The sequence below is a fragment of the Sardina pilchardus genome, chromosome 24, assembly GCF_963854185.1.
Source record: "Sardina pilchardus chromosome 24, fSarPil1.1, whole genome shotgun sequence".
Classification (NCBI taxonomy): Eukaryota; Metazoa; Chordata; class Actinopteri; order Clupeiformes; family Clupeidae; genus Sardina; species Sardina pilchardus.
Window position 1 is genome coordinate 22,341,620 of NC_085017.1, and position 18,422 is coordinate 22,360,041.

General features: G+C 47.2%; 1 protein-coding gene across 2 annotated transcripts; it reads left to right on the forward strand.

The window, feature by feature from the left end:
- The first annotated feature begins 331 nt into the window (after positions 1-331).
- On the forward strand, positions 332-18,387 carry c24h18orf21 (chromosome 24 C18orf21 homolog). 2 transcript variants are annotated; one of them, XM_062530039.1, is made up of 6 exons: positions 353-401; positions 488-671; positions 6,357-6,376; positions 7,555-7,754; positions 17,011-17,204; positions 17,324-18,387. In XM_062530039.1, the coding sequence occupies exons 2-6, from the start codon at positions 595-597 to the stop codon at positions 17,466-17,468; spliced, it is 636 nt and encodes a 211-aa protein (XP_062386023.1). In that variant the 5' UTR covers positions 353-401; positions 488-594; the 3' UTR covers positions 17,469-18,387. The 2 variants fall into 2 exon arrangements, with proteins under 2 accessions (XP_062386022.1, XP_062386023.1); XM_062530038.1 differs by having other exon boundaries at positions 332-671.
- The last annotated feature ends 35 nt before the right edge of the window (positions 18,388-18,422 follow it).

The window sequence follows — 18,422 nt, forward strand, 5'->3', positions numbered from 1 at the left end:
ACTCTAGATATTGGCCTATAAAGTTTGATGCAGCCTATGGTCAATATGATCAAATGTGTCTATTTGTAGATCCTGCCCGGGTAGGCTATGGTAGGTCTCTTGATCAAATTCTAGCAATAGCCTGTGTCTTGTTACAGTATGCCTAGGCCTGATGGTAGCCTATAGGCTTTGGCGTTTTTGTCCAAGCGACTTAGTCTTCAATAGTTACAGATCTCACTTTGGTGGGCTATATTCTGTGTGTCTGGTGTGTTGCGCCCCTATGGTTGCGCCTATGGTTGCGCCTCTTATGACTACGTATCCCAGAATGCATCCGTTTTCTCGTGAAGGATAACCCGGATACATGTGCTGCTGGAAGCAAGTGCTCTCGCTCATGACCGTGATTTCTTTGCTCAAAAAACACCGTGCGTGTTATATCGGTGGTAATTGGTTTGTAAGATACAAGTATGATGTAATCTGTTATTGTAGAACTGATGTATAACATTTGCAGTCCAATAAGGTACGTGAACCATATGAAGAAATAGCCCCTACGTCTTTCGAACTAGCCATCCGGCTAACACATGTCCATATTCATACACGTGTCTGACCTACCCGAACATGGAAAAAGATTCGTTTTTGACCGAAGCTTCTCTCCTTTACAAAGACACCTGCCCGGAGCTGGCTCGATTTCTCATGTAAGTTAACATGTTGAATATATTTAAATTTGTGAAACATACATCACTGTTGTTGTAATATTTCGTATATCCCCTAGGGGGCAACAGAGGTTCTCTACAGACTCTGTCTCCAGAGGAGAGGCAGTTAGAGCAAAAACTGTACTGTATTGTTGTTGGTGGCTTGTGCCACTCGACTACTACTGTAGCCTACTGTACAACGTCCCGTGCCACTTATCTACTGTCCTGTGTACTTTTCCGCGCTACTCATCTACTGACCTGAGTAGGCCTACTGTCCTGTGCCACTTACCTACTGTGCTACTTTCCAATTGATACAATCCTAACCCTGAACTTAATCCTAAACCTAACCCATGGGACAGTGGTCAATAACTGCCACAAGACAGTATGACTGTCACAGGACAGAGTACAGGACAGTAGGCCGGTGGCACGAGACAGTGCACAAGACAGTGACTGAGTGGCAAAAGCCACTAGCAATAGTTTCACAAGACAGTATGAGAGGTGCAGGACAGTACACAGGACAGTTAGGTCAGTGGCTCGGGACAGTGGACAGGACAATAGGCAGGTGGCACAAGACAGTTGATGAGAAGCGCAGGACAGGTCACAGGACAGTTGGTGAGTGGCACGAGCCACCAGCAACAGTACAGTACAGTGCTCCCACTGCTACTGCTCCAGAGCTTGCGCTCCTTTCCTTTGGCTATGGTCCGCAGTGACTACGGTTGATTGACATGACTTATTTCATTGAAATCAAACATTGTACCCTAGAAAACAAGTGACATACAAGCTGCAGCTTAATCGAATGAAGCGTGGTTGTCGAGGGCATCACTCACTTTTGAGGAGTGATTGCTGCAGGTTATCTATTAGGCCAATCCCTCCTCCTCACAGACAGCGACTAACCTATTTCCCAGAATAACTCGATAGGTAGTTGAAGGAGGGGCTATGGTTATAAAAACCTTGGCCTCGCTCACCCACAGTGCTGCTGAGTCAGTTGGTCTCTGTGTCTTACGAAAAAACAAAATAAAACAGGAGTCTATAGAAAAACCTTTATTCAGGTTGGCTGAGTAATGTTTTCCTTTTGTGCCCATATGCTGGAAATACCTATTTGATGGAATCAATTCCCAGGTAACTGAGATGCTGCCGGATATTACATTTAAGTCTTCACTTAAGTCGATTGGATGGCTAATCAGTGCATAGATGGATGGTACATGGGGTGACTGTAGAGATAGCACTACGTGACTGTAAAGTTATAGGGGTCCTTTGCTCCTTACTCAACACAACCCTACCATGGTTTTCCTTTCGCCCAGCTATAGCTTAAAGCTGTAAATGATATGAACGTCCGGTTTGCGCTTTCCTTATGCGCGTACCCCTGCAGAGAGAAGTGAGGGAGTGAACAGGGGTACAGTCGTAAGCCGACCCTCTATTCAGTAACAGGCCTACGTGCAGCTGTCAAGGTCACTAAGATTTTTCTTTTCTGCTTGTCCCCTCCTTTTTCCCATAAAGCCTTTCATGACTCAAATTCGTATTCTTCTCCAGGCCCTCTGAGCCCTCCTTCTATTTGAGGCTTCTTCCTTTATTTTTTTTTAGTGTTTGTACTTATTTTCTCCACACCTCGCTGAATAATTTATGGTCCCAGGTCCCTCTGAATGTAAAGGAAAGCACCTGAGTTGTATTTGCGCATCCAGCAGAGATGGGACTTGAATTTCTGAAGTTCAGCTGCAGAGCAAGTTTCAGTTCAACTAGACAGACATATATAGAGAGAAGGAAAGACAGAGATAGAGATGTCAGTCTGACCGGCACGAACGTGGCCGTGTGGTTTGCTTTGGCCCTGGCCCAGCCTGTTTCGAACCTGGACAGTTTTCTCTGTCACCAGTCAGCACCTGAGCCAGGAAACTTTCGGCCATGGATGAGTGGAAACCAAAGCACTCGGAGCCGTCAAAGAAAGTCACGGCCATCAGTCACTATTTCCTCGCGGTGCTCGTGCGGATGGCTTCGCGCCTGCTGCGTTTTGTCCTGCCGGTCGAGGTGGCTTCACCGCATTTTGCCCTTGAAAGAGCCACGTTTTGGAGAAAGGTGAGCCTTCTCGGGCACACACAGTTAGGCTACAAGCAACAGGCATGATTGAGGTGAGGGAAGAGATAGAATGCTCCAGCTTCTCGGTTTTCTGTGTAGCCGGTAGAACCCGGGGCATGTTTTGGTTGTATTAGGTGTCACAGCATGGTCCGTATGCCCCTCATCCTCTTAGACATGTTTATGAATCTCTACTTCGAAATATGCTCGCCATCCTTCATGCTCACAGAATCTGTGGACCTTAGTGGGGGAGTGTTTTGGGGAATTTGTGTTCATTTGCGTCATAGACTTATTTGTGTCTTTATTACCTCCGCGAAGGGGGTTATGTTTTCATCTGGGTTTGTTTGTTTGTCTGTCTGTCTGTTTGTTTGTTCCCAAGATAACTGAAAAAAGTTATGGATGGATTTTGATGACATTTTCAGGGAAGTGTCTGAAATGTCCCAAGGAAGAAACTATTACATTTTGGGAGTGATCTGTATCACCGTCTGGATCCAGGAGGCAGTTACTGTATGTTTTCGCTTGGCGGAGGTCTGCGCTCTCTGAGTGCTTCTCTGGTCGAATAGAGTATGACTACATATGCATATGGTCTTTCATATCATAAAAATAATAATAATAATCAGAACAACAATAGAGGCAGTACGAAAAGTTGGCCCAAGGACATTTCTCTGTCTTTGTGGGGACATGCTGTGCTCTGACTCATTGTTTGTGTACATTATGGTCCACTATGTGCATGGGCAGAGTCAAACATGGATGTAGGCTGAGTGCTTCCATTACTCACCCTGGATGTTTTCTTTCCGTGAGCATTGTTTTTGTTTTCATTATCACACATAACTCCAGTCCCACAGCTGCCCTCAGTTACACCATCTCACACACACACAAAAGCATCACACACACACACTCTCTCTGGTCTCACGCGTCTGTGGACTGGCTGTGGCCTGAGTCACAGCTGCGGAGTGCGTGGCTTACGGGCAGCCGGCCCCTGGAGGAATGACTGCTATGGCGGTCGGCACTCTGCTGCCCAGAATGACGCTAGTATCCCCTCCATGATGATTGAGAGGGGCCATCTCATGTTGCGGGTCCCCCCCCCCACCCCACTTCCAACACCTCATCTACATTTTCTGCCTGATCCCTTGTCTGCCACTCACCCCACTCCCAGTGCCAACCCCGGCCAGCTTTATGCCTCTGTGAGCTGGCTGTTGCTTTTGATTGAAACGTGTTGACCAGACGTGATGGCAGCTGTTGGCCAGAGGCCTCGGTGCCAAGCTGCCGCAGGGCTCCCTTCTCTTCGCCCGCCTGCGCTGCCCTCTCCAGTGACCAAAGCCGTGACCAGTGACCGCACGGTGAAGTTGCTGCACGACTGCGGGCTAAATGAGCCATTACGATTTCCCAAACCCACCCATCCACACGCGATGGTATCGGGAAGTCGTCCCGGAGAGGGCCCAAAAAGAAGCCTTTGTTGATAGCATCTAGCTTGACAAACAGGGCTGCGCCTATTAGCTGATGCTAATCTCCCCTAAGTGTGTGCTTAAAAGGAGATGCATGACAAGTATGTTAATTCAATTAGTGCTGTGACGAGAAGGGGCCCCCATGGTATCGCATCCTCCATCGCATGCTCACATGGCGAAACATGCAAAGCCTTCCTGGGGTGACTGTTTTTACCGGCTCATCTTTTCTGGGCCACTCCTGGAGCGTTATGAAAACCGGAGGCCATAATTGAGCACATTCTCAAACTGGGCACGATGTTGGCCCACCCTCTCTCTCTCTCTCTTTCATCGCTGCCCGTCTCCCGCTTTTCTTTTGCCGTGAATATATCATAGGAAACGGCTTTGGCATAATGAGATCTACCTCTTAAAAGACGTGTCTGGAATGAAAAAGCCAGAATGTCAATTTGGAGAGCCTCCCCAGAGGGTCAAGTAGCCGCAATCATCGAAACTGTGCATGATCAGTCCAGTGCACATTCACAAAATGAAAAACCTCCTGTCTGAGGCTATTTTGGGGGCTACTCGGCGTCTGTGAATAACCCCCCTGCACTCCAAATGGACAGTCCAGTCTTGACTGCCCTCGGGCAGATGCTTGGCGGAGTGAGTCAGCTACGCCAAGCTTTGGGATGATGCCTCTTTGGCTTTCTTCTCCCGAGTGCCATGGGCATCGTGCCGGGAAGCGGGGAGGGCAGCGTTTGAGGATGACGCCATCGCCGCCAAGCTCCCCCCCCCCCCCCCAAGCTCCTGCGGACAGTTGGCATGGAGTCGGAGGTCATTTGAACGCCAAGCGCCTCGACCCCCCCCCCCCCCCCCCCGCAGCTTGACCACAGCACGTGCAGGTGTCCGCCCTCCCTCTGAGCCCCAATAAACAGAATCTCATGAGTCAGGTTTTAGCGCCGTCTGCTAATTTTAGCGGAGGATTATGAGAGGTTTGCACAGGCCAGTTCAGACCGCTCTCGTCTCAAGCGCCAGAAAGGGAGCTCAGACCGTAGACATGGAGCTGGCAACTCGTGTGTTGATGAGGAGAGGGTACTCTTGCCCCATATTTTACTATTGCACTGATGTTGTTCCTAAAGTGACCGTTTTTATGTTGCCATCGAAGCACAATAAAGGCTAGGCTAGACCAATCCAGTCCCATTTTTAGACAGTATATTGATTTTTGTGTTTGTGTTATTCAAATAGTGCAGGTGTAGCAACATCTTTAGAGTGCAGGTGGGTGTGTATTCTGACAACGGCAAGAAATTCCCTGGAATGGTAGCCCTGCTGCAGCAGCCTGCTTTTGTGAACAGAGGTGGAATTTTTATCTGTTTTGTTCTCTTTTGGTAATTAAATCGCAATCCCGGGATAAGGGAATCTGTTTTGATTGAATTTCATTGCAGTGATAGTGAAAATATCACCATTGTGTGCATTTTAGTGTAGTGGCTGATTCACATTTAAGTTAAAAATGTGCTGTTTGTTTAATTTTTTTATCCTATTATTTGGTAATGACATGATTTCATTCAGTTAGATGCTCCCTTTGCCATGTTACATTGTGACCACCTGCCATTGTGATTTCTAGGTCTGACCATGTCAGATTTGTTTTTTTTTACAAGTGTGTATTGTACACAAATGCATGTGGTAGTAGGCATATTTTATAACCGGAGATGACCTTTGACACTTGAGCTTGTTTGGAGACAGTTCTTGAACGCTTTGGTTTGGAATGGGTCCAGAGCTAATTCTAACAATACCAGCTTCCCCTCTAAAACCTGCCAAATGCCACTCACCGTTGCACTGCTTGGTTTGAGTCTCTGCCACTAATTTGAGGAAGTCTTGAATTGATTTGATTGATACTTCAGTATACTTGAGGCAAGACGTCACCGCCACTGGAATAAGTGTAGAAATGTAGCCTATGTGAAGGAAACTGTGCGTGTGTGTTTATGCATGGCTGCCAGCAGGAATGAGTTGGGTTTGAAAAATTGTTCATGCAAATAATGTCCCACGAAAATTTCTTCAGCAGATACTTTGTAAGATATGAAAATATTTCATCATGTTCAGTAGGCTTTGGGGACATGCACAATTACTTTTGGTTATATTTTTCCTGTTTACATTTGGCACCATTGCAGACTCACTCAACTAATATTTTTTTTTTTTTTTCTCATTTTAGGCACACCCAGCAGATGGATGGTAAGTTATATAACTTCTTATTTCATTTTTCCTCTTCAGCTGTCAGTTCACTCATTTCAACTTTCAGTGCCAATTTCTATGACGAGTAGTAGTTTTAGCCACCCTTGGCTAAAAAAAACTAGACCTGTCAGTGAAGGAACTGTGTGTGTGTGTGCGTGTGCGTGTGCGTGTGCGTGTGCGTGTGCGTGTGCGTGTGCGTGTGCGTGTGCGCGCGCGTGCGCGTACGTGTGCGTGTGTGCGTGTGTGTGTGTGCGTGTGTGTGTGCGTGTGTGTGGTTGCTGGGAGTGAATTGGTGCTAAGGTCTGTCCCTATTTAAAAATCAAAAAAGAAAGTAAAAGAGAAATCCCCCACTAATCCCATGAGGTCATGTCGGTAGGCCTCATGTGAGGTGTTCACAGGCCCTGTTAAAATTCAGTGCTGTCTGGCCCCTCTCCCAGTCCCAGGCCCGGAGCCACTGGCAGACAGCGGACAGCCCGTCCACTATGATATCCTGTCGGAAAAGCTTCCCAGGGCTTTGATCCCCCCCCCCCCCACACACACACCTCCCCTACACCAGTTGGATCTCAGTGCAGCTCAGAACCTCAGAATAGATCAATGCCCTCAGTTGTGGTTTGTGTAGCTTCCTAGTTGGCAGAAACTGGGCTTGACAGTAGATACAGTACATACACCCTGCTGAGGTAACTCTGGAAAAATCTCTACTCAGTCAGCTGTTCTCTTGTGCGATGCATTGTTACCATCTGAGACTTGTTGTTGTCTGATTTTGTTTTGCTCCTGCACACCTTGTGCTGCGTAGGCCCGAACCTGGAACAAACAACGAACAACAACACATTGCATTCATTGAGCAGTTTATCTAGCTAGGTGACTGAATTCACTTTACAATGAAGGGGAGGGGGGGGAGACCTCCCTTCAAGCACCACACAACATGTGTAGTACCAGTCTTGGAAGAGACAATGGGCTCTTCTCATTCGTCATTTTATCTATCCTTCCCTGCCTTCCTTCCTTCTTCGGTCCTCCGGCTTGTTCCCACTGATCTATTAAAGAGTGATGCGGTGGCAACAAAGGTTCGAGGAGAGAGGTTGAGAAGGGGCCCATGTATTCAGACCATCATTACATGTACGTATTCTAAGGAGTAATTCAACACGGCACCTTTGCACCCCCCCCCCCCTCTTTCCCTTTAGACGACGCGTCGCCCACAGAGGCGCTGTGCCCGTTCTGCTTCCAGTGGCGGGAGCCGGACAACCACCGCGTGCGTCTGCGGCCCAAGCGCCGGCCCTCGGCCCGGCTGCAGAGGCTGCTGGGTAGGGAGGCCAAGGGCCGCAAGCTCAGCCTGGAGGAGAAGGACGCCCTCTGCAGGTTCCGGAGGTCCTCCAGCTGTCTGGTGAGTACTGGGGAGACGTGGAGGCCTGTTATGTGACCGGTGCTGCTGTCCCGTGTTGTTCAGGCAACGCGTGGTCGTTTTTCTGATGGGACATTTGGTCATGTGTTTATGGGCCAGCGTAAACACGAGGTAAGCTTAAGTGTACTTTGCACTTTTTGTTTAGACGTGTGGCTTGTAATGAAGAGAATCAATTACACTGTATTGTACCTCCTCCGTACCATGGACACTCACACACACACACACACACACACACACACACACCATAGTCTCATAGTCTCAGAATAGACATGCTCCAGGAAGGAATCTACCTGGAATAAATCTACTAAAGGTATGCAAAGGTATCTGCAGATGTTTGCAATGATGGTTTGCCCTTTTGTGTGTCATCCACTCTTGGAAAGCTTCCACCACTTTTGCCTGCCGGCTTGTCCCCCGACAGATCACTGCATGTTCCCCGACAGCCTCACCCAAAACAGCCACCCAGTTTAGGGACAGCTCGATATCTGGCTCCCCTCACCATTGACGAGTTGCCCGGCCCGGTCATTTCGAGCCTCAGCACTGACCCCCCCCCCACCCCCACCCCCCCCGCCGGGGTCCACTGATCCGTCTGTGCGGCCACACGGTCACACAGGGGCCTTTTTCCCCCCATGATGCCGTGGGCAGAGAGCGGAAAAATACCATCGATGTGGGCTGCCAGCCATGGCTCTGCTCTGCTCCCCGCCGGGCCTGCTGCAGTCGCAGGGTTCTGGACTAGAGTTTCTTCCCTAGAAGGAAGGGGTGGCATGGGGTGGACTCGCCATGTTGAATGACATCAGCCCAGGGCTCCTGATTGTTGGCTTCACCCTCCTCTACCTTACTTGGTTAAACGAAGGTATCAATGAAGTAACCAGAACAGGCGCCGCTGTCTTGTCCCAACAGCACCTTATTTGCTGCATCTCTCACAGACTCGCGTTGCTTTTGCATTCAGGAGCTATATTTACCCTACGGCACGTCCAGTTTGCCAACTATTAGCCGCAGCTTACTATAATATACATTGATTTTGCAAACGTTCTTCATCTATGAGGTCAATACACGGGGACATTTAATATGGCATTAATATGGTTTTGTTTCTTTTAAACTAGCATAAAACACTGTCCTGCGGCTAATACACAGGAAATTGCTGTGTTCCTTGAACTTTATGTTTGCTCTCTATATTGTTAGGTTTCTATCAAAGCTTTTCCTGGGAAAATGATAGCTTGATTGGGCTGGAGGTTGGCGCATCTATCAGCTGGCACATGCTCGAGATGGCATGATGACCGTCTGCTGCAGAGACGTCCTCGTCTTTGTGACTTCGGCACGATTCTGTGCTAAGTACAAAAAAAATCAGAAATCAAGTGTGCACAGATAACAAGGACACTAGGAAAGTAAGGGCGCGAGCTGGGTGTTCCATACATTAATGACTTTTCATTAGACAAGCGAAGTGCTTGCAGAAATACTCCGAGCCGAGAGAATCAAAGGAATACGGCGTGATTGATTTTCAAAAAGACACGCGCAATAAATCCACCTGGATGCAAAAGCCTCTGCTTTCTCGCAGAATCGTTTTCTGTTTTTTTTTTTTACTGTCAGAGAGACTCTCCTTTCACAGATCGTTAACCGCGCAAGTGCTTTTGATCCATTAAAAAGTGATGGAGTGTCCATATGGAGCCAGTGCGTTCTGTAGCGTGAGCGCTCAAACACAGCGCTCCGTTGATCTCTTAGGGCTGTCAATCATCTCAGCTGCTGCTGCTGGTGCATTCATTTGCTTCTGGTGTTCAAGTTTTATGCCTTTTGCATGACCCTTTCCTTGTGTTTGTGTGTCTGTGTGTGTCTGTGTGTGTTTGTTTATGTCTGTTTCTAAGGAAATCATGATAATGATATGCCTGCTAATTGCAGAATGCTATTTTTGGCTATCCATACGTACAGAGACACCTACTGACGTGTCGGACGTTCCAGCCACCCTAAAGATACCCTGGGTAGATTGACTAACGTTATCTAATCTGAAGCTACCGAAGTACTTCTGAGTCAACAATACGTGAGGTGGAATAGTGTGAGTGTGTGAGTGTGTGAGTGTGTGAGTGTGTGAGTGTGTGAGTGTGTGAGTGTGTGAGTGTGTGAGTGTGTGAGTGTGTGAGTTGTGAGTTGTGAGTGTGTATGTGTGTGTGTTAGTGTGTGTGAGTGTATGGACATTTGTTTTTAGAGGATCTATCTCACCCATTTTGAGACACTGTCAACTCCTGTAGACAAACCCACTGACTTGCAGCAGGGTCACTGCGGTCAAGCAGGACGCTTCTCAGTCCCCGGCCGTGGCTATTCATGTGTCTGGGGTCAGCGGGAGTCACCGGCTCGGCCCTTTGTGTCCTTTGGGGTGACGGGTGACGAGTTAGCCTCCGCTGCGTGTCGCAAATGCCCACATCGCGAATCAGAAATCATTCTGACAGCAGAGCAGAGAGAGTGGGTGCCGTTTTTTTAAAAACAATGTTGGCACTTGGCACATTTGGCTTTTGCAAGTTTGTAAATGTCATCATGCCAAATATATGCCATACGTTGCCATGCTAAATATATGTTGGCAATTTACTGCAGGCTGTGTCCAGAGAGTGTGTGTGTGTGTGTGTGTGTGTGTGTGCTGTAACATTATGTTCTGTCGCAAGGTGCTGATATGGCAGATGCATCAATAAAATAGTAACAAGTGCGCACAAGCACACACACACTCTCTCTCCCTTTATATCTCCATCTCTCTCTCTCACACACACACACATACACACACACACACACACACACACACACACTTGCACACACAAGCACACACGAGCATGCACACTTTCTCACCCTTTTGCCCGCTCTCTCTCGCTCGCACAGACACACACACACACACACACACACACACACACTCTTTCCCTTCTTAATAATATCTTATCCAGCATCAGCAGTTTACAGTTGGATGATTTCTACCCCTAATGCCTGCGATTCCTCATGCGGTGGCCAAGGGGGACGTTTTGAAATCAGGTAACTGTGTGAGCCTGCTGTAGTGCATTAGCCATCGCTCACCAGTCTCCACTGCTGCTGTGTGATACGGAAACTGTGTGCAGTGAGTGGAGAAAAGAGAAGTGGAATATCCCCACCCCACACACTCACACACACACACACACACACACACACACACACCCATGGTGTTGTATATGTCACTTAGACCATCTGCCTCAGAAATGAATGAAGTCACCAGGAGATGACGGTGGATGAAATGGAAACAACATCTGGGCCTTCCGTCTTTTTTTTTCTTTTGTTTTGTTTTGTTTTGTTTTATTCTTTCCATCACGGGACGGAAAGCTCGGCGAGTGAACATGTCCCATCCGAGGGGCTTGACAAGGCGCGTCGATGGATGGACGGCATTTAAGCCCCAGAGAATGAATGGACCCAGGGTGGGTAGACGTGGATGGATGCGCCCGCAGCGGCGGCTGGGGCATTTTGCCGTGGCAGTGTGGCCTTGACCCAGTAATCACCTTGAGCCTCTTGCGATGCGCCACACACATGCCCCGGCAGAGGTGGCGCACGTGCGGCCCGCCGCCAGGTTATTATGGTGTTATTTTAAGCACCTCTGCCCATCACAACAACCCGCTCTCTCCCCACCGCAAGCTCGGCTAATGGCTTTTTCATCTGTCCAGACAAAGCCCCTACAAATACGCGCACACCCACCACCACACACACATACATGCTCACACATGTAAATATAGGAAGTGCACCTCGCTGCTAGGATTAGAGCTATTTCGGACCTGTCCACGCTCGTAGTTGTTGAGTGAATTTTTAGTGAATTGTAAGCCAGGCTCAGGCTTTCATGAGATCCACTCTCTCTCTCTCTTTGTCTGGTCCCTTGGTGGCGTGCCGTCCAGCTGTTGCATCGACTGGCATAGGAGCGGTTTCTATTTCCAGTCCCTGGGAAAAGCCTTGACGTATGGAATGCCACAGTCTGTGTGTGTGTGTGTGTGTGTGTGTGTGTGTGTGTGTGTGTGTGTGTGTGTGTGTGTGTGTGTGTGTGTGTGTGTGTGTGTGTGTGTGTGTGTGTGTGTGTAGGGTGTTCTGTTTATCCTCAGCCCCTCATCCACAGGCTTCACCGCCCGTCTATCCCCTCCGGTCACGTTCCTCTCGGGCACGGCTTAACGCGCCGCGCACTGGCCTCGACACTTCCTCTGCCCGCGTTTCACACTGCGCCAGCCACGATTAAAGAAACCGTGCCCGAGATGGCATCTGAAATTGGACTACTACTACTCCACACTACGCTACCCAAGGGAGACGTAGTGGCAGATGGTGATCCAGAGGCGTCAGATGCACTCCCGACTTTGAAGTCGAATTAAAAATGCCTCTGTTAATAAACGAGGCCGTGTTTCAAATAGTGCCCCGTGAATCATCATGTTTTAATGAAAGCATTTGAACTCCCACTTCAAAAGAAGTGAGCGTGTGGGATCGTTTTAATGTGTTGCTCGATCACGGTGACACACTTTTTGAGGACGAGTGTATCGGTGTCTCATCACGTCATCTTGCTCCCCTTTGTGCGGCGTTTTTCTAATCGTATCATCCAGACGCAGAAAACACCTGTTGGCTGCTGTGTTGATCCACTGCAGACAACCACTTCTCCAGTCCAGTAAGGAGATAGAGAGAGAGAAGAGAGAGAGAAGGAGGGAGAGAGAAAGAGGGAGAGAGAAAGAGGGAGAAAAATAGAGGGAGAGAGAAAGAGAGAGAAGCACAGGTGGATATGGGAGAGCAGTTGTTGTTTTGCAGGATGTGAGCTGAATGTCTCTCTGGCCCTCGGGTTTGGATCGATGAGTATGATGCAGGGTCATGAGTCCATCTTACTGCAGCTAGTTTTCTCTGTTTCACACACACAAGCACACACCATAAGCACACACACAAAGACGCAGACACATGCACAAGTGTGTGATGACGGTGGCTCTCTGAAGCAAGGTCACAGGATCCAGCCTCGCCCGGCTGCCAGTTGCCTTGGCTGGGTTGCGAGGGTGCTGGGGCATATTTTAAAACGGCAGCCTATTCATAGATAACAATGAGCTCGGCTGAAGGATTGATTTGTGTGTGTGTGTGTGTGTGTGTGTGTGTGTGTGTGTGTGTGTGTGTGTGTGTCCGGTGTGTGTGTGTGTGTGTGTGTGTGTGTGTGTGTGTGTGTGTGTGTGTGTGTGTGTGTGTGTGTGTGTGTGTGTGTGTGTGTGTGTGTGTCCGGTGTGTGTGTGTGTGTGTGTGTGTGTGTGTGTGTGTGTGTGTGTGTGTGTGTGTGTGTGTGTGTGTGTGTGTGTGTGTGTGTGTGTGTGTGCCTGTGTGTCTGTGTGTCTGTGTGTCTGTGTGTGTCCGTGTCTGTGTGTGTGTGTGGTCTGAGCTGTGAGCGGCTCCTCTGTCTCGCTGGTGGGTTTGATGTTTACAGCCTTGCGCCAAGTGCCCCCAGGCTTTGGTGCCCCCCCCCCCCCCCCTCCTCCTCCCAAGTGTGTCTTTGACCTTAAGAATTCAATCAGTCTCTCGCCCAGCCTGCTTGTAATCCCTGCTGAAATACCACTGCCTCCTCATTTGGTACATGCGCACACTGTTTTGTTGAGCAACAATTTTTACACTGGCTGCAGCCAAATTAGAAGAATCCGAAAACAATTTTTAAAAACATATTTGTTGTTGGTTTGGGGGGGGGGGGGGGGTTGCAGCAGACTTTTCACTTGACATTCAAGAGCAGGCGTTCTCGTTCAGAGCTTTCTCAGCATAAATTCTTCCCCTTCGAAAAACCGAGCGCTAGCTCCCCCTCGGCCTTGGCTCTGCGGTTTCGCCCCGGCTGAGCAGATGTTGTTGGCTGATTGCATCAATCTCAGCATTGGCCCAGCTGCAATGCATCTCTATGAGAAGGGTGACAAACGCTGACAGCTCAGATTCAGACCTGAACCCCGATCACGTGCGCGATATTGGATGCAATCGGATAGTGCTGCCAGGATTAAGGTAAATAGGGAAGATGCACATGATATGCTGAAGCGCACGTGTGTGTGTGTGTGTGTGTGTGTGTGTGTGTGTGTGTGTGTGCGTGCATTTTTGAGAGGGATCCCACTTCATGTCACCATGTCATGAATGTGTTATAGATACAATTGATAGCCTTGTTTGTGTGTATTTTTGAAGAGGTAGCTAAATTTATGAGGTCTCTGCGAGTGACTAGTGACACTAATTTAGCAGATTTGAGGCTCCATGGCCTTGCCTCATAGCATTCCACAACCAAAGAGACCACCCCTCTCTCACAGTCAACAGAGGTGACCTCTCGCCAAAACATCCTCTGCCCGTATCGAATGATGTTTATAACATCTCCTCATTCACTTTTTACTATGTTTGTCCCCTAGTAAAGTGGAAACTCTGTACACAATCCCACACCCGCACAGACACACACGTGCACACACAAACACACACACTTACATGCACTGAGCCACAGAGCTTTATCACAAAGCGAGTCCACCTGTGTTTTATAGCGAATTTTTATAGTGCGATTGTTATCGACGTGAGCTAGTGTCTTTATTTTCAGACAGCCGCTCTCTGTCTCTGTCTCACAATAGGCTTTGGGGAACTCCGAGTTCAAGGCTTTAGATAAGCATCTGTGCTCTTAATATGAATCCAAGTCAGCTCTTTCAGTCACAGTTTCCACTGCCATGCAGTAATGGTGTGATAATAATAGGCAATGTTCCTTTTCGTAGAGCTTTTTTTGGTTTTACAAACACACACACACACACACACACACACACACACACACACACACACACACACACAAATGCAATTGCTTCTTGATGTTGAATTTCATATTTCCAGTTTGAGATGTTCATGATAATATTATATTTTCAGTTTTGAATGAGTTGTCGAAGCTCAAAACTACACTACTAAACTAGAATGAAATGCAAGATGTTGTGTATGATATATATGCGGTTTTTCTAAAAAGACAATTGCATCATTAGACAAATAAATTGCCACTAAAAGAACTTTATGTGATCTACTCTCTACTCTAGTGAATGCCTTGCCTTTTCTTTAAATGTTCCTTTATTAAATGGAGCTATTGGGGAATTCATCACCTACTCAATTTTGTGTATTCCATTTGGTGATAATGGAAATTGGCGAAAACAATCGAACAGAAAGAAAAAAAAAACAATGAAAATGTTTATGTATGCATCGAGAGGAAGCCTCTCTTACCATTTTATCATCTCAGTCCTCTCAACTGCAATCCTAGATAGAAGGCATTTGCAACCCAAAATAAGTCAATATTTTCCAGGGAATACCCTCCATTTCAGACAATCGATTGTTTCAGCCTGAGGCCGTTTATTATCGGAAGGCCTCTCTGGGCTCCATCTTATCTAACAGTGGGAATTAAGTTAGCACATTTAGATGTCCTTATATTACGTTTTGTCATTACCTCCAAAATAGGTGGTGGCTACTTGGCAAATGCTTGGACAATGACTGTTGATTCGGAGCCATTCCAGGTTCTTGTGGAATTATGTTGTGGATTAGAGTCGTCAGAGCTGGCCAGGCAAACGTGAAAAAAAAGGGGCCAGTGACAGTTAAGAATGCAGCAGGCCAACTCCGCCCACTCCGGTTATTGATTGGCCGAGCGGATGTTGCGTGTGCGAGGCTGGGCCTTATAGCGCTGGACACATTCCCTCCCTGCTGTAGTAAACATAGAACCTAGTCCCCACGGGAGCAGAACAGAGGCGACCATCTGAGACTCGCGTACACACACTCGACCACCTGTCAGACTGTCAAAACATGGCTACCTTTGTTTCGGTGAGTTAACGTTGCTGTTGTTGTCACCCTCTTGTTCCAAAAGACTTTGACATCCTCTATATCCGTCACTTTGAAAACTTTAATTATGGACATAATTGCTATCCGATAGCAGTTGTTTTTGTGTGTTTTCATATCTTTGGGATTGTACTTTGCACTTTTGAGGGTTTGGGGGGGGCTCTTTGCAGAGCATTGTGGGGTTTGGTAGTTAAGTAAGAGGTAAGAGGTAGGAGACCATCTGGGTGCAGCTATGTGCAGTCCTCGTGGTGCACTCCTGCACAGCATGTGCCTTGGCTTCCACATTACCAACGACAGGCACAAGGTATGCCGTTTATAGGGGGACTCGTAAAACCAGCCACTCTCCTTCATAATGGCACTTAGGGAGTCGTTACAGAGGCCTCATACCATCGTCAGTGGGTCATTGCTAAGATTGAGACCCAGTCTCCATGGAGAAAGTGGTCTCTTTTTTGTTTTGTTTTTGTTTTTTGGGGCTTTTTTAGTAGCGCATCAGCTTCTCAGAAATGTATGCTTCTGTCCTCTTTTCTTTTCTTTTTTTTAGTTTTCATGTTGCAAACTATCAGACGCTCTCAGCTTACTGTTATGTTTTGCTTCACAGTGTGTGTGTTAATGGCTATTCCTGAAATCCTGAAATGGAATGATCGATTTTAAGAATAACCCTCACTGAATGGGTCAAAGTAGTGGGGGGGGGGGGGGGGGGCAGCCTTTAACCTATGAGACACAAGCCAGCCACCCGTTGTGAGACTCTGTGAATCCCCCTCCTCTGGTTTCTGGGCAGAACGGCAATGGAGGCATATCTTCTTCCTCCTCTCCCTCCCACCCATGTCGCATGTCAGCCTGACACACACGACCCTGTGGTGGCGCCTCGTTTTAGATGCTTGTCACAGCTGGCAGTGGCATGGCAAACTCGGGCCTCGAGATAAGGAGTGTTTGGCATCCCCAACACTTGCCTCTCGTTTTACACAAAGCCCAGACGCCAGTGAAAGTGCACGGCTGTTCTTTTGACTTTGGTATTGTCTGTCAGCTCCCTTAAGACGTGTTGTGGTTTTCAGTAGGCCCATACATATTCATGAAGAAAGGTCTAGATAATTAGGAGAGTTAAAGCGCTGCCTTTCTGGTGATATCAGTACTGAAACAGACATGTTATTATGAGTTTTTATTTCATTCATTTGAGGGTGGATGACATTTCACATCACTGACATTTACCAAAGTGACCCATGGTGTGAGTTCTGTTATCAAACTTTACTTCAGAACTGATTCTAATGAGCTAACTCTGAGGTGAATTGCCTTCTATAACATTCTTTAAAATTCAGCTAAAGTTTATGAATTGATTTGCCTGGAATTGTCAGTACAAGTCTTATGGACAAGTGAAGATGATTAGTTGATTCACTGCAGTTTGATAGTCTTTCTAATGACCCGTGATTGCTCTGTCTTACAGATGGCCACTTGTCACACCTGCAATAAGCCGTCCAGAAGAGCTGGACCAAACCGGGACTTTCTCACAACTCTGGCGAATAACCCAAACACCCCGAGAAGTGCAGGCAAGCGCAAGAGCCCACAGTCGGCCAGCAAAGGAACCATGTCTACTCCTAACTCATCCTCCAGTCAGAAAACACCTTTTAGCACACCAAGGTAAGACCATTTTGTCAAATCTGCTGCTCTGAAACAAATGACGAAAAAAAGATTACTTCTTTTTTTTCTGACGAGTGCATTTTTTTTTTAAGTCAATCTGTTGTATTCTGTGTCACCAGGGTCGCGTCATCCGACTCCGCCAGTTCTTCGAAGTCTGCAAATGTGAAGAAGTCAGCGTTCTCGCGGCTGAAGAAGCTCCTGATGCTGGAAGACAGCCCCAAGACCAAGAAGGGGGGCCTGAAAGACTTCCTGTCAGCACTCTGAAAGTGTTGTTGCTGCGTCTGCCATACCAGCTGAAACCTTATCGATGGGCCTCTAGCCTATTTAAAAGGTCTCTTCTGCATCAGGCCATAAGGAGACTGTAGCAAGCTGGTTCGAATGGGGAAAGATGTGGTCACCTGTCTGGAGGACCTGTGGCTCCTCCTGCTGGGCTTGTAAGCGCAGCATAATTTCTAAGGCTTGTGTACTCTTTCCCTTATATCCCAGGGCCATGCTAAGGCTAAAAGCTAAGGGAAATGCTAACGTGATGTGGCCCGCTTCATCAGGCTTCTCTCAGAGAGCATTCTGACCTCTGCAGGCCCCTGCTTGCCACTCCTTTCAATCGACACTCTTTATCAGAGTGGTTTGGTTTCTTCCCACACTCGTCCTATCAAAATAGAGGGGAGTTTTGAATTATAATTTGTGACATATACTTTTTTCTTACTACACAGTATGTTAAGTGGCGTTTACAAGTAATTCATTTTGTTTTTCTTTTGTATCGCTGACATGTGTATAGATCACTTTTTTTTTACTTCAATTTTGAGAGTGAAAAAAACATGGGAAATACCCATGGCTGTGTATTTATTTTTCTGTGTTGTTAAGATCACAGTGCTGAACTCTTTTTTAATAATCACAAAATATTTTTTCATACAGATGGGTGCTGGTATCATGGAAAAGGTTTAGGCGATGAAAATGTTTACATGTAACTCCAAGCAAAGACCAAAGTCGAGCTTTTTTGTAGTTGATACTTTGACAGGAAGAATCCTTATTCTGCCTTTATCGAATTTAGTTGATTTATAGACTAGTAAAGTAATCAAGTAGACACAAGATGCTGTCAGTCATATTTGAATTTGTATAATGTTGGTGCTGTTCCAATGTAATCATTTCACCCCTTTTGTAATATGTTCAAATAATAAAACAAATGTTGTCATATTATTCTTATTTTTGTTGTTGATTATT

What these genes read in the sequence shown, in the direction of transcription:
- c24h18orf21 (XM_062530038.1), top strand. Translation starts at nt 595, where the DNA reads ATGGAAAAAGATTCGTTTTTGACCGAAGCTTCTCTCCTTTACAAAGAC. An exon ending in GCACACCCAGCAGATGGATG is followed by an intron (nt 6,377 to 7,554) that starts GTAAGTTATATA and finishes CTTTCCCTTTAG; the next exon opens with ACGACGCGTCGCCCACAGAG. An exon ending in GGAGGTCCTCCAGCTGTCTG is followed by an intron (nt 7,755 to 17,010) that starts GTGAGTACTGGG and finishes TCTGTCTTACAG; the next exon opens with ATGGCCACTTGTCACACCTG.